At 43.0% G+C, this 16,891-nt stretch overlaps 3 protein-coding genes across 3 annotated transcripts in view; 1 reads left to right on the forward strand and 2 right to left on the reverse strand.

Moving 5' to 3' along the window:
* LOC124387348 (obscurin-like) overlaps positions 1–365 on the reverse strand; it is a 174,999-nt gene extending 174,634 nt beyond the window's left edge. Inside the window, 1 exon segment of the mRNA XM_046851650.1 lies at positions 155–365. Within this exon segment, the coding sequence (XP_046707606.1) occupies positions 155–272 (118 nt within the window). The 5' untranslated portion in view covers positions 273–365.
* Positions 1–16,891, reverse strand: part of LOC124387347 (obscurin-like) — a 402,170-nt gene that overhangs the window by 245,771 nt on the left and 139,508 nt on the right. The gene's annotated exons all lie outside the window — the stretch shown is intronic.
* LOC124387367 (Fc receptor-like protein 5) overlaps positions 1–16,891 on the forward strand; it is a 107,415-nt gene that overhangs the window by 29,176 nt on the left and 61,348 nt on the right. The window lies entirely within an intron of this gene.

The following is a 16,891-nucleotide window of genomic DNA, read 5'->3' on the forward strand; positions in this document are numbered from 1 at the left end:
ATTCATCCTGCAACTGACTGAGAACAGAATTACTTAATTACACACTCAACTGATACAGTCAGTTTCAGATGTACTGTATAATACACCATAAGAAAATATTCATCACTGTGTAACTGCATATTTCGATTTTACATGGGTCAAAAACCACACTCACCTGATACAGTCAGTGTAACAGCATCACTGAGGTGTGAGGAACGTGAGCCTCCACTCTCTCTTCCTTTACAGGTGTATTTACCTGTGTGTGTCACTTCAACACTACTGATTCTGTACATCTTTACACTACTGACAGGACTGAGTGAAGCATCTTTATACCAGTTGTACTGCCACCTAGATCAGGCCAGTCTCACCCCACATCGTCACATATCGACGTTGCCTCAGATGGCATAGACATACGTCGCAGAAGGGAGCCCCTTTGTGTCACTTTTTTAACGTAGATGGCCGTCCTATACACTTAATCACTTATTATTTATAATAAATATTATTTATTTCAATAAACACTTATTATTTATAATAATAAGTGTATAAGATTACACTACATTGACCGATTCGTTGGTTGTCCCCCGGCCGCGTCCAAATCCGAAGATGACCCGAAACCTAACCCTAACCCTAACCCTAACCATAACCCTAACCCTAACTCAAACCCTAACCCTAATCCGAAGATGAGGAATTTGCATTGAAGTGTATAGGTGTCAGGAATCCACCTGCCACGCCTCCTTCAGAGGCTGCCTTTGCCTCAAATCACGCACAGCTGAAGCGCATTATGGACTCATTCCCTGCCTCCATATAAACCATTCACTCACCCACACTCCCTGTCCGTTATTGCATGTGCATGCCCGTCCACGTAGGTTCCTGTGAGTTCGCGTATGCTCATCCCCGCTACGTATCGTTCGCCTCGGACGCTCTCTCTCTCTCACTTCGCGTGGACTGCGCTTCTTCCCAGGCGCACTAGGGATTATATTTTCCTTTGCCCCGGACTCTGGTCTTTGGACTATCCCTGCGAACGCAGGTGCTTTTTGTTTCTCCGCACGTCACGCTGTAAGCACCGCATTCCTCTGTTGCTGTCAGCGCCGCGCTTTTCCCAGCGCTCTGTTGTGGATTTCTCTGTACGAACTGCCGTTTTCGTTCACAGAAATATACAGCTGCGCTACGTGTGTGTATACTTCCTGCCTTTTGTTTAATAAAGTTTCGTTTGCCGTTACTCCGGCTTCCGCCTCAGTTTCCCGCATGACAATAGGACAGGCATCTACGTTGAAAAGCGACGCGGGTTTTGCATTGAAGTGTATAGGACGGCCATCTACGTTGAAAAGCAACGCAAAGGGGCTCCCTTCTGCGTCGGATGTCTACATTATCCGAGGCAACGTTGATATGTGACGATGTGGGGTGAGACTGTGTAGCCTAGATACACTTTCATCCTGTATCTCACATCTCAGCGTGACAGTGTCTCCACTGAACACCTGTTTATCAGGATTTATAGATGCCACTCCTTTAGGTCTTGCTGGATAAAAAACAGGGCGTCTATTTAAGATAATTAAAAGAAGTCATACAATCCACCACAGTTCTCCTTATTTAAATTTCTATACAGGTTCAAGCCTTGCAGTGGCTTAGATATCATAAGGGAAAAGTGGGAGAAAGGACCATTTAATAGCAAAATCCAAATTTAGAAAGAACATTAGTAAAGTAAAGAAAGAGAGAGGTAGTATCTGTGAATTTAGCAATTGTGTGATTCACCTCAATCTCCAATGGAGACAACCATTTGCCATCCCAGACAGCACAGGCTGTTAAGGAGGTATTTTAGATCCCTACATAGGTGGTGCTCAGCCATAACTCCAAAAATGTGGTTTACATTAAACTCAGGGCTATGCTTGACATGGGGATAATGAAGGAGTCAATCTCATTTTTGTATGGACTTCCTCTTTTCCTCCTTCCTCGCAGCTCCATCCTTAGCATTCTTCTACCGATATAACCCCATTTCTCTTCTTTGCACATGTCCAAACCATCTCAATCGGGCCTCCCTTGCCTTGCCTCCAAAAATTTCCTACATGCGCTGTCCTTTTAATGAACTTGTTTCTACTCCTGTATATCCCAATGAAAATCTCAGTATCTTCAGCTCTGTCACATCCAGCTCCACCTCTATTAGTCAATGCCACTGTCTCTAAACCATACAACAAAGCAGGTCTCAGCACAGTTCTATTAACTTTTTCTTTCACTCTTGCAGATACAGTTGTGTTCAAAATTATTCAACCCCCACTGAAATTGATTGTTTTGGTCGGTTTGACATTGATTATGATCATTCAGTCATCCTGCTTACAATTATATCAAAGAGGCACGTGTAGGTCAGACAAATATAACATAACATTTATAATGAAATAACCACAAATGTCTTTTCTGAGCTCACATCATTATCAGTTTTATTCAACCCCCAAGTGACATTCAATCTTAGTACTTAGTACAACATCCTTTTACAGTAATAACAGCTTTTAAACGTGAAGCATAGCTTGACACAAGTGTCTTGCAGCGATCTACGGGTATCTTCGCCCATTCATCATGGGCAAAAGCCTCCAGTTCAGTCACATTCTTAGGCTTGCGCACTGCAACTGCTTTCTTTAAGTCCCACCAGAGGTTCTCAATCGGATTTAAGTCTGGTGACTGCGATGGCCACTTCAAAATGTTCCAGCCTTTAATCTGCAACCATGCTCTAGTGGACTTGGAGGTATGCTTGGGATCATTGTCCTGTTGAAAGGTCCAACGTCTTCCAAGCCTCAGGTTTGTGACGGACTGCATCACATTGTCATCCAATATCTCCTGGTACTGAAGAGAATTCATGGTACCTTGCACACGCTGAAGCTTCCCAGTACCTGCAGAAGCAAAACAGCCCCAAAGCATGATTGACCCCCCGCCATGCTTCACAGTAGGCAAGGTGTTCTTTTCTTCATAGGCCTTGTTCTTCCTCCTCCAAACATAGCGTTGATCCATGGGCCCAAACAGTTCTAATTTTGTTTCATCAGTCCACAGAACACTATCCCAAAACTTCTGTGGTTTGTCCACATGACTTTTGGCATACTGCAGTCGACTCTTTTTATTCTTTGGGGACAGCAAGGGGGTGCGCCTGGGAGTTCTGGCATGGAGGCCTTCATTACGCAGGGTGCGTCGTGTTGTCTGAGCAGAAACTTCAGTACCCACATCTGACAAATCTTTTCTCAGTTCCTCAGCAGTCACACGGGGACTTTTCTCCACTCTACGCTTCAGGTAGCGCACAGCAGTCGAAGTCAGCATCTTCTTTCTGCCACGACCAGGTAGCGTTTCAACAGTGCCCTTTGCCTTGAATTTGCGAATGATGCTTCCTATGGTGTCTCTTGGTATGTTTAACATCTTTGCAATCTTCTTATAGCCATTGCCCTTCCTGTGAAGAGTAATCACCTGTTCTCTTGTCTTCCTGGACCATTCTCTTGACCTCACCATGTTTGTAACCACAACAGTAAATGTCTAGAAGGAGCTGAGTATCACAGTCATTTTAAAGCTGCCTAATTGGTGCTTATTAGGCTTTATTGCTGTTCCCTGATATCCACAGGTGTTTTCAATACCTGATTAAAAACACTTAATTGAACCTCTGTTCTTCAGAGTGGTAGTCTTTAAGGGGTTGAATAATTATGTCAATGAAGAATTCACAAAAGAAACATTTACTACTGTATTACAAAACTAATTGATGTCATTTTAGTTGCATATGGTTCTTTAAGAAGTCCTTGTAGGATTTCATTCTGAATACAATTACAAATGTACACTAAATTCCCTAAAACCATTTACAGCATTGGGGGTTGAATAATTTTGAACACAACTGTACCTTTCTATTACAATTGACTCATGCCACTCTTCTCCACCCACTCCACCCTGCCTGCACTTTTCTTCACTTCTCTAACACACTCTACATTACTTAGCACAGTTGACCACAGGTATCTAAACTCCTCCACACCATGGGTGCCAGGAGGTAAAAAAGCAGTCGGTGGCATTCCAAAGCATCCTCCCTGGTCTCTCCCACGGGGCTGTTTGGTGGGCACAGAGGGGTCGGCGTACACCTAACTATACGTTGCCTTTTGCTTCCTCAGTGCCCTCCGGCACTGAGGAAGTCTGTTAACCCTGTTAACCCTGCGATGATCCGTGCTTCATGGTACAGCAACTTTCAGCGAGTGCCTTCCTCTTCCTCCTCCTGGTCCTGTGCCCTCCGGCACTGAGGAAGTCTGTTAACCCTGTTAACCCTGCGATGATCCGTGCTTCATGGTACAGCAACTTTCAGCGAGTGCCTCCCTCTTCCTCCTCCTGGTCCTGTAGCAGATGGGGAAGCCGCCATCTCTCAGGAGGCCCCAGCAGCTACAGGGCAGTGCTCCAGCCGCTCTGGGCAGACAAGAGACCAGTCTCTAAAGACTTTGTGGTTTCCAAGAAGGATAGGGGGTTGCGACCTATTTTAGATCTGCGCTCCTTGAACCATTCGTTACTGAGGCTCAGCTTTAGAATGTTGTGGATGTTGTGTCTCAAATCAGGTCCGAGGACTGGTTTGTCATGGTCGATCTAAAGGGCACTTACTTGCAAATATCCATCCTTCTGTCCCACAGGAAGTTCCTGAGTTTTGTTTTTAGAGGCAAAGCTTATTAATATCGGGTCCTTCCATTCGGCCTTGTGCTCTCAATCCGCACCTTCACAGCTTGCTGGGGCTCATGGCAGCAGCATCCAGTGTAATCCCACTTGGCCTTCTGCACTAGAGCCCACCAGTGGTGGCTCAGAGATAGACAGTTATCCCGGGAAGGAGAACCCATTTCGGACCATCTAGGTCTCGCGGCGAGCCCATCGAGTGTTGGACGTGTGGAGAAAACCTGTGTTCCTTTCTCAAGGCCCTGTGCTGGGAGCTCCATTTCGTCATGTAATGCTAATGACAGATGCTTCCCTCACAGAGTGGGAGCGGTCATGAGTGGCCGCTCCAGCCAAGGTCGGTGGAGTGGGCTTTATCTCAATTTGTCACATTAACTGCCTGGAGATGTTGGCCATGCTCCTACTCTGAAGCACTTTCTCCCAGAACTGAGGGGCCACCATGTGCTGGTCTGTACAGAAAACACAATGACAAGTGGATCTGTTTGTGACTGAAGAAACATTGCACTGTCCTCTTCTCTTTTCCCTCACTTACCCAGCCCCTCTTGGGCTGGATGCCATGGTACAGACATGGCCATCTTCTTCTCCTTCGGCCAACAGTTGCCAAATTTCCACCAGTGCCATGTTGGCTAACAATACCCGTGGTGGTCGTTGAGCCTTGACCGATCCGGTATGATATTTTGGCTCGTGGTCAGTCATAATCATAATTCATAATTTCTTACACATTAGTGATTTCTAGTTTTAAACATACTGTAGACTACACTGTAAGAGTCTTCCAAAACTTCTCACACACTCACCTGATACAGTCAGTGTAACAGCATCACTGAGGTATGAGGAACGTGAGCCTCCACTCTCTCTTCCTTTACAGGTGTATTTACCTGTGTGTGTCACTTCAACACTACTGATTCTGTACATCTGTACACTACTGACAGGACTGAGTGAAGCATCTTTATACCAGCTGTACTGCCACCTAGATACACTTTCATCCTGTATCTCACATCTCAGAGTGACAGTGTCTCCACTGAACAGCTGTTTATCAGGAATTATAGATGCCACTGGTTTGGGTTTAACTGTTGGAAATAACAGAGTATCAAAAATGTCATGATTAATTTTGTTATATGTGCATAAAATTATGATTGATGAACAGGGAATACAAAAGTGTTAAATGATTTCAAATAATTGTCAGCAAGTGTGAGTTGTTAGAAAAATACATGATTTTATAATCTCTGTGTAAAATACATTATTATTTACAAACATCATACTGTTTGTTTCTCACACGTTAAAGACATTTTCTTTCAAGTATACTGTATATGAGGTGGTATGGAAAAAGGTTTTGGGACTAGTTTTGTAACAAGAGATGGCAGCACACATGGTCACAGGACCATCAACTTTTATACAGTAAGTGTGCCAAAGGTGTGAAGCTTGTGCTAATCTAACCACGTGTGTTATCACGTCTGCAATTTTATCATGGACAGCATGTTAGAAACAAAATGAAATTCTACATAGAACTGGGTAAATCTGCCACAGAGACATTTGACATTATCTGCCAAGTTTTTGTAATTCTGTAATGAGTCGTTCCGGGTGTTTTGCATGCCACGTGCACTTCAAGAGTTCAAGAACATATCTGGAAGTTGACGGAAGATCAGGAAGACTTTCAAAGAGCTCAACCCCTGAAAATATCAAAACCATTCAGTATCTTGTTCATAATGATCATCAATGTCCACAACATTGCCTCTATTGTCAGTGTTTCAGCCCCAGGCTGCTAATCCAGGAGCAGGAGGAAGACAGGGTCCAAGTCTGCAAAGAATTCAGTCAGCATGCTGTGGACAACCCGTCTATCATGTTGAAGTTCAGTACCAGTGAAGAATTAAAGCAACTGTCGTCATAGTGAAAGATCCCAACATCTCAAAAACTGCAAAAGGGAGGCAAGTCTACAGCTCAACCAAGTGCATGTACTGTCAGATTCAAGAGTGGATTTCAAACCTGGGTCACTAACACAGTCATTTTAAAGCTGCCTAATTGGTGCTTATTAGGCTTTATTGCTGTTCCCTGATATCCACAGGTGTTTCCAATACCTGATTAAAAACACTTAATTGAACCTCTGTTCTTCAGAGTGGTAGTCTTTAAGGGGTTGAATAATTATGTCAATGAAGAATTCACAAAAGAAACATTTACTACTGTATTACAAAACTAATTGATGTCATTTTAGTTGCATATGGTTCTTTAAGAAGTCCTTGTAGGATTTCATTCTGAATACAATTACAAATGTACACTAAATTCCCTAAAACCATTTACAGCATTGGGGGTTGAATAATTTTGAACACAACTGTACCTTTCTATTACAATTGACTCATGCCACTCTTCTCCACCCACTCCACCCTGCCTGCACTTTTCTTCACTTCTCTAACACACTCTACATTACTTAGCACAGTTGACCACAGGTATCTAAACTCCTCCACACCATGGGTGCCAGGAGGTAAAAAAGCAGTCGGTGGCATTCCAAAGCATCCTCCCTGGTCTCTCCCACGGGGCTGTTTGGTGGGCACAGAGGGGTCGGCGTACACCTAACTATCGTTGCCTTTGCTTCCTCAGTGCCCTCCGGCACTGAGGAAGTCTGTTAACCCTGTTAACCCTGCGATGATCCGTGCTTCATGGTACAGCAACTTTCAGCGAGTGCCTTCCTCTTCCTCCTCCTGGTCCTGTGCCCTCCGGCACTGAGGAAGTCTGTTAACCCTGTTAACCCTGCGATGATCCGTGCTTCATGGTACAGCAACTTTCAGCGAGTGCCTCCCTCTTCCTCCTCCTGGTCCTGTAGCAGATGGGGAAGCCGCCATCTCTCAGGAGGCCCCAGCAGCTACAGGGCAGTGCTCCAGCCGCTCTGGGCAGACAAGAGACCAGTCTCTAAAGACTTTGTGGTTTCCAAGAAGGATAGGGGGTTGCGACCTATTTTAGATCTGCGCTCCTTGAACCATTCGTTACTGAGGCTCAGCTTTAGAATGTTGTGGATGTTGTGTCTCAAATCAGGTCCGAGGACTGGTTTGTCATGGTCGATCTAAAGGGCACTTACTTGCAAATATCCATCCTTCTGTCCCACAGGAAGTTCCTGAGTTTTGTTTTTAGAGGCAAAGCTTATTAATATCGGGTCCTTCCATTCGGCCTTGTGCTCTCAATCCGCACCTTCACAGCTTGCTGGGGCTCATGGCAGCAGCATCCAGTGTAATCCCACTTGGCCTTCTGCACTAGAGCCCACCAGTGGTGGCTCAGAGATAGACAGTTATCCCGGGAAGGAGAACCCATTTCGGACCATCTAGGTCTCGCGGCGAGCCCATCGAGTGTTGGACGTGTGGAGAAAACCTGTGTTCCTTTCTCAAGGCCCTGTGCTGGGAGCTCCATTTCGTCATGTAATGCTAATGACAGATGCTTCCCTCACAGAGTGGGGAGCGGTCATGAGTGGCCGCTCCAGCCAAGGTCGGTGGAGTGGGCTTTATCTCAATTTGTCACATTAACTGCCTGGAGATGTTGGCCATGCTCCCTACTCTGAAGCACTTTCTCCCAGAACTGAGGGGCCACCATGTGCTGGTCTGTACAGAAAACACAATGACAAGTGGATCTGTTTGTGACTGAAGAAACATTGCACTGTCCTCTTCTCTTTTCCCTCACTTACCCAGCCCCTCTTGGGCTGGATGCCATGGTACAGACATGGCCATCTTCTTCTCCTTCGGCCAACAGTTGCCAAATTTCCACCAGTGCCATGTTGGCTAACAATACCCGTGGTGGTCGTTGAGCCTTGACCGATCCGGTATGATATTTTGGCTCGTGGTCAGTCATAATCATAATTCATAATTTCTTACACATTAGTGATTTCTAGTTTTAAACATACTGTAGACTACACTGTAAGAGTCTTCCAAAACTTCTCACACACTCACCTGATACAGTCAGTGTAACAGCATCACTGAGGTATGAGGAACGTGAGCCTCCACTCTCTTCCTTTACAGGTGTATTTACCTGTGTGTGTCACTTCAACACTACTGATTCTGTACATCTGTACACTACTGACAGGACTGAGTGAAGCATCTTTATACCAGCTGTACTGCCACCTAGATACACTTTCATCCTGTATCTCACATCTCAGAGTGACAGTGTCTCCACTGAACAGCTGTTTATCAGGAATTATAGATGCCACTGGTTTGGGTTTAACTGTTGGAAATAACAGAGTATCAAAAATGTCATGATTAATTTTGTTATATGTGCATAAAATTATGATTGATGAACAGGGAATACAAAAGTGTTAAATGATTTCAAATAATTGTCAGCAAGTGTGAGTTGTTAGAAAAATACATGATTTTATAATCTCTGTGTAAAATACATTATTATTTACAAACATCATACTGTTTGTTTCTCACACGTTAAAGACATTTTCTTTCAAGTATACTGTATATGAGGTGGTATGGAAAAAGGTTTTGGGACTAGTTTTGTAACAAGAGATGGCAGCACACATGGTCACAGGACCATCAACTTTTATACAGTAAGTGTGCCAAAGGTGTGAAGCTTGTGCTAATCTAACCACGTGTGTTATCACGTCTGCAATTTTATCATGGACAGCATGTTAGAAACAAAATGAAATTCTACATAGAACTGGGTAAATCTGCCACAGAGACATTTGACATTATCTGCCAAGTTTTTGTAATTCTGTAATGAGTCGTTCCGGGTGTTTTGCATGCCACGTGCACTTCAAGAGTTCAAGAACATATCTGGAAGTTGACGGAAGATCAGGAAGACTTTCAAAGAGCTCAACCCCTGAAAATATCAAAACCATTCAGTATCTTGTTCATAATGATCATCAATGTCCACAACATTGCCTCTATTGTCAGTGTTTCAGCCCCAGGCTGCTAATCCAGGAGCAGGAGGAAGACAGGGTCCAAGTCTGCAAAGAATTCAGTCAGCATGCTGTGGACAACCCGTCTATCATGTTGAAGTTCAGTACCAGTGAAGAATTAAAGCAACTGTCGTCATAGTGAAAGATCCCAACATCTCAAAAACTGCAAAAGGGAGGCAGGTCTACAGCTCAACCAAGTGCATGTACTGTCAGATTCAAGAGTGGATTTCAAACCTGGGTCACTAAAGCGAGTGGCAGACACTCTAGCAGTCTGCCATGTTGAGGCGTTGGAACCCAACTGCAGAGACATGCTTGAGATGTGCAATGGCATAATTTCTTTTAATGAAAACAATGTCAAACAAACAAGCTCGAAAAAAAGAACCAAAATGAACACAGGCAGAGTGGGTTGTCAATATAAAATAAATAAAAAAAGACCATTTCAATTTAAGTGCTGTCAAAACAGAACAAAGGAAAGCATATGAACAGGGAAACTTGGGAAGACAGGAGGTACCAGGAGACTCGAGAAGACCAAAGGGTTGGGGAAAACTCAGTGGAACAGGTAAAGCCAGGAGACTCGGGAAGACAGGAGAAGCCAGGAGACTAGGAATAACAGGAGACTTGAGAAAACAGGAGAAGCCAGGGAGATACCAGAAGAATCGAGAAGACAGGAGACTCAGGAAGAAAAAGTCTTTTGAAGCCAAGAGAATCAGAAAGACAGGGGAAGCAAGAAAACTAGGGAAAACAGAAGACCCAGGAAGACAGAAGATTTGGGAAAACTCAAGAAAACAGGAGACTCAGAAAAAAAATGTAATGACCATAAATAGCAAGGCTCTCACCAAACTGACAACAAACAAACCCACACAGATTCAGATTTAAATAGAACACAAATATAAGGGCAAGACAAATAGCAAGAAAAATATAGTGACAAATATAAAGAGAAATATAAAGAGATATAGAAAAACCAACAAGGATAAATATACCACGACAAAAATATTAACCAACAAGGACCAAGGCAAAAGGGGTAACTTAAAAACACATCACTAACAATAAACAGGTGGGAGACATTCAACAGTTAGGGGATAGGGTGTAGGGGATAAAAGTCCCAGTGGCAGCATCTGGGGGCCAAAGCAAAAATAAACAACCCCTAAAATGTCCAGACCCTGACATGTTCACCATCTCTTTCAATAGCCGTGCCATTGTGCATCCAGAATCTGTCCCCAGGGGCCAGACCCTCAAGAGTGAGTTTTACTGCCAGGATATTAAGGCATCTGCAGGAGGACATTTCGTGAAAGAGACCAGATCTGTGGCATGCAGGTCTCAAAACTTTTTGATACTACCTCATATTACACAGTAAGAGGCTATACCTAAATGTATAATTGCGAATTGTATAATGTCTTCCAAAATCCTGACACACTCACCTGATACAGTCAGTGTAACAGCATCACTGAGGTGTGAGGAACGTGAGCCTCCACTCTCTCTTCCTTTACAGGTGTATTTACCTGTGTGTGTCACTTCAACACTACTGATTCTGTACATCTGTACACTACTGACAGGACTGAGTGAAGCATCTTTATACCAGCTGTACTGCCACCTAGATACACTTTCATCCTGTATCTCACATCTCAGAGTGACAATGTCTCCACTGAACACCTGATGATCAGGATTTATAGATGCCACTGGTTTGGGTCTCGCTGTAGGAAATAACAGTGTATCTAAAATGTCATGATGAATGTCATAAGCATAAAATTATGGTTGATGAACAAATGGGTTTCATTAACTCTATCCACTTATTTGCACATGAATAGTATTGATTCATTTGCATTCGTACATATTTGTCATCTGGTGTGGTTTATCCTAAAACATTCCTTTACCAAGCTCTGTCTAACAGACAAACTATAGAATGAGTACTAGTTACAAACAATAGCTAGTGGTACAATAATTATAATGTGTTTATTCAAAAATATGTAAACATGTTCTAAATATTTTAAATATTTCCATGTAATGTGTTTGTTACTATATTTTATTATATTCCAACATACTGTATACTACACAGTAAGAAGCTACTAATGAATGTCTAACTGCAAATTTTCATATGTCTCAAAAACACACACACACTCACCTGATACAGTCAGTGTAACAGCATCACTGAGGTGTGAGGAACGTGAGCCTCCACTCTCTTTTCCATTACAGGTATATTTACCTGTGTGTGTCACTTCAACACTACTGATTCCGTACATCTGTACACTACTGACAGGACTGAGTGAAGCATCTTTATACCAGCTGTACTGCCACCTAGATACACTTTCATCCTGTATCTTACATCTCAGAGTGACAGTGTCTCCACTGAACACCTGTTTATCAGGATTTATAGATGCCACTGGTTTGGGTCTTGCTGTTGGATTAAAACAGGGTGTCTATTTAAAATAATTAAAATAAGTTATACAAGCCTCCACAGTCTCCTCATTCTTGTCTTTTAGTCAATGCCATTGTCTCTAAACCATACAACATAGCAGGTCTAAGGACAGTTCTATCAACTTTCTCTTTCACTCTTGCAGATACCATTCTATTACAATTCACTCATTCCACTTTTCTCCATCCACTCCACCCTGCCTGTACCTTTTTTCTTCACTTCTCTAACACACTCTTTATTACTTTGCACATTTAACACCAGCTATCTAAACTCCTCCATGCCATCTGTGCGGTCATTGACAAGTTCCAGGAGGTGTAAAAGGCATCGGCAGCATTCCAAAGCTACCACTCTGTTTGCCTCCCCCCGGCGGCTGTTCGGTGGGCACAGAAGCAAAAACCTAGCTATACATTGCCTGTCCCTTCCTTAGCTCTCACTCAGTCTGTTAACCCTGCCACGATCCATGCTTCAGGGTATAGCAACCTCTAGCGAGTGCCTCCCTCTACCTCCTCCTGGTCCTGTAGCAGATAGGGGAGGCCGCCGCCTTTTAAGGAGGTCCCAGCGCCTGCAAGGATTGCAAGACCAGAGACCAGTCTCGAGAGACTGGTTCACTTGAGGAGACTATCTGCCAGCCTCGAAATGCCTACCAGACATGTCTTAGTGGGTCCTTTACACCGTAGAAAAGTGCTACTCGATTCAGATCCGCTTGTCCCCTCCTTGCTTCGACAGGGTTTGTCCCACTCTGGTGGGACCTGAGCAGGCTGTGGTCTTGGGACAAGACGTACTTACTCTTTTAAGGAAGAAGGCCATCGAGGTGGTCCCTCCTTTAGACACATAGTCCGAGATCTACAGCTGGGACTTTTTTGGTTTTCAAGAAAGATAGGGGGTTGCGACCTATTCTAGATCTGCACTCCTTAAACCGTTTGTTACTGAGGCTCAGCTTCAGGATGCTCACCCTCAAGTGGGTCATGTCTCAAATCAGGTTCCGAGGACTGGTTTGTCACGGTAGATCTAAAGGACACATACTCCCAAATATCCATCCTTCTGTCCCACAGGAAGTTCCTTAGGTTTGCTTTCAGGGGCAAAGCTTACCAATATTGGGTCCTTCGATTCAGCCTTGCGCTCTCACCCCGCACCTTCACAAAATGTATGAATGTGGCTCTGACCCCGCTGAGAGTCCTTGGCATCTTCATTCTGTCATTTACTGTGAAGCAGTTCCAGAGGCTGCTGGGGCTCATGGCAGCAGCATCCAGTGTGATCCCACTTGGCCTTCTGCACATGAGACACCACCAGTGGTGGTTTAGAGATAGACGTGTGGAGAGAACCTGCATTCCTGTCTCAAGGCCCCATGCTGGGATCTTCATGTCATCGCGTAACGCTAATGATTGATGCTTCCCCCACGGGGTGGGGAGCGGTCATGAGTGGCCGCTTTGGCCAAGGTCAGTGGAGTAGGCACCACCTCACTTTGGCACATTAACTGCCTGGAGATGCTGGCCATGCTTCTGTCTCTGAAACACTTTCTCCCAGAATGTGTGGTCTGTACAGACAACACATCAGTGGTCTCCTATATCAACCATCAGTGGGGGGTCTGCGATCTCACCCCTATACATGGCTGGCATGGAAGGTTACTTAGCCCCTGAGAATACTCTTGCCACCCTGCCTGCTCTGGATTTTGTTCCTGTTCCTGTTCCTGATCCTGACCCTTGTTTTGCTCTGGTAATGGTTTTGATCTCTGGACTGTTTTTTTTTTTGTTGTTGTTGTTGTTTATAATTATGCTCTGCCTTTCCTAGTTATGTTTGCTGGTTTTTGATTTTTCGGAAAGTTTTGGATTTGGTTTTGTCTCTCCCTGCATTGCCCTGTTCGCCTGTGTTTTTGACCCTGAACTGTTTCTTGGACTGTGGTTTTGCTTTGCCATATTGCTCAGTTACCTTATTTTATTAAAGCCTGTTTTTTACCTAATTCCTGCTCGCATCCTGCATTTGGGTCCACACTCACCTAGTCACCCATGAGACACCCTGACAGAATAATCTGGCCATGTATCGTGTCCCCACCCCGTGAGAGAGTTCCTGACACCTCTAGCCTAAACCAGCTGGTAAGATTATTTGGCAGTGGAGCAATGACTCAGCATCAGCTGTGGACAAAGACAAGGCAGACAAACAGGCATGTAACATAATAAATCTCAGTCTCAATAAATCCTCTCACACTCACCTGATACAGTCAGTGTAACAGCATCACTGAGGTGTGAGGAACTTGAGCCTCCACTCTCTCTTCCATTACAGGTGTATTTACCTGTGTGTGTCACTTCAACACTACTGATTCTGTACATCTGTACACTACTGACAGGACTGTGTGAAGCATCTTTATACCAGCTGTACTGCCACCTAGATACACTTTTATCCTGTATCTCACATCTCAAAGTGACAGTGTCTCCACTGAACACTGGTTTATCAGGATTTATAGATGCCACTGGTTTGGGTTTTACTGTAAATATAATTAAACATCTAATTATCCTGATGAATATATTGTGCAGTATATTTGATATAGTGAATGCAACAGTTTGCTTTCATCAACACTGTTCACTAATTTATATATATAAAGAAATGTTCCATTTAAAAATCATTTCTCAACAGACATGTTTTTTTGCAGAGAAATACATTTTTTCACCACTCTTTGTTTACAAGACTAAATATGGAGTAAGTAAGAGTTACAAATACTATGGATAAAATACTAATATTGTTCAGTGACAAATATTTAACCAGGTTCTAAGTTTTTTTTTCCAAGACATTTTCATGCACTAATTACTGTTCTATTATATATAGTATATTGTGTTTAGACTCTAATTATTTAAAGATAATTTCTTGCATGTTTTACACATTAAATACTTCTGGTTCAGATGTACTGTATAATACACCATAAGAAAATATTTATCACTGTCTAACTACATAATTTGATGTGTTACATGAGTCAAAAACACACCCACCTGATACAGTCAGTGTAACAGCATCACTGAGGTGTGAGGAATGTGAGCCTCCACTCACTCTTCCTTTACAGGTGTATTTACCTGTGTGTGTCACTTCAACACTACTGATTGTGTACATCTGTACACTACTGACAGGACTGAGTGAAGCATCTTTATACCAGCTGTACTGCCACCTAGATACACTTTCATCCTTTATCTCACATCTCAGAGTGACAGTGTCTCCACTGAACACCTGTTTATCAGGATTTATTGTTGCCACTGGTTTGGGTTTTACTGTAGAAAATAACAGAGAATGTAATATGGAATTCTGAATGTTAGAATAAGTGTATATGATGGTATAAGAATGGTGGAATAGGGAATTGAGATGTGATGGTGTGAATCTGTAATGGAAATCACTGCATGGGCTCAGAAACACCTTCAGAAATAATTTGTTCACTGTGTCATCTAAAAATGCAGGTTAACGTTGAAGCCATATGTGAAAATGATACCAAAACACAGACATCTTCTCTGTGTCAAAACACATTCAAAAGGATTGAGGAAACATGGAAAACTTTTCCATGGTTAGATTAATCAAAATATGAAATCAAAGGTGGCATCAAAAAGTTTTAAGACTAGCTCTGTTTACAAGAACATACTTTATTCATCTACGTTTTCACACTATAACCATCAGAATAGACCCCTTTTACAGCAATACAGCACTCTCAGCATTTCTGCACTAATGGAATGTGTCCTTAATCTTTTTTCAAAGCATTCTAAGCAACTTCTGCTTTTCACACTGAATCTCCGCAGTAGCGTCAAAACTGTGATCTTTGAGCTGGATCTTTATTTTGAGGGAGAGGCCAAAACCTGCAGGAGCAAAATTTGTCGAGAAGGGTGGGTGCAGAAATGAGATCACTGTGTTTATGGGGAGAAGCTGTTTGAGGAGAGCTCGGTCACAGGGTTCACAAGTTTTCAGAATAGCAGACATGGTAACACATAGGGTCTAAATAGCACCAGTTGCACAGCTCCTGATGTACACAGGACAATGTCTTTTGTCTTATGAAGGTCAGTGATCCCTATGATTGGACATGTAGCTTTGTGCTTCCATCTGTTGGCATGTTTAACCTCAACTGGTTGATACCACCTTGAATTTTTTAGAAACAATGGAGGCCACATTGTCTGAACTAAAGAAGAGCAGGATCATCTGGCTTATAATCAGCGATCAGTTGAAAATCCTGCATCTCAAATGGAATGATGGTGCATTAGTGCCTATGGAATGGAACTTGAACATTTGGATAGGATCAATACCGAAAGGTATGTACAGGTTTTAGACAAGTTTTGTTTTTGCAACCACATATTTACAACAAAATTATTCATTTTTTTTTTTTTTTTTAAGATGAATGAATACAGATGAAGGAGATTTTCATAAATATCCAATTGCACATTTTAATGTGTCAGCAACATTAGCAGTAGAAGTATTGAGATGTTTAGGAGAGATGCTTGTGAAGTTTTTAACAAGATTGTTTAACAAGATTCTGGAAGGTGAGAGGATGCCTGAAGAATGGAGAAGGAGTGTGCTGGTACTCATCTTTAAGAATAAGGGAGATGTGCAGACCTGCAGTAACTACAGTGGAATAAAGTTGATCAGTCACACCATGAAGTTATGGGAAAGAGTAGTGGAAGCCAGGCTGAGAGAAGAGGTGACCATCTGTGAGCAACAGTATGGTTTCATGCCGAGGAAGAGCACTACAGATGCATTATATGTTTTGAAAATGTTGATGGAGAAGTATAGAGAAGGTCAAAAGGAGTTGCATTGTGTATTGGGGATTTAGAGAAAGTGTACGACAGGGTGGAGAGAGGAGTTGTAATATTGTATGAGTAAGTCAGATGTGGTTGAGATGGTTTGAACATGTGCAGAGGAGAGACATGGGGTATATCCGTAGAAAAATGCTGAGTATAGAGCCGACCGGAAGGAGGAAAAGAAGAAGACCAAGGAGGAGGTTTATGGATGTG

The sequence above is a fragment of the Silurus meridionalis genome, chromosome 6 (assembly GCF_014805685.1).
Source record: "Silurus meridionalis isolate SWU-2019-XX chromosome 6, ASM1480568v1, whole genome shotgun sequence".
NCBI lineage: Eukaryota > Metazoa > Chordata > Actinopteri > Siluriformes > Siluridae > Silurus > Silurus meridionalis.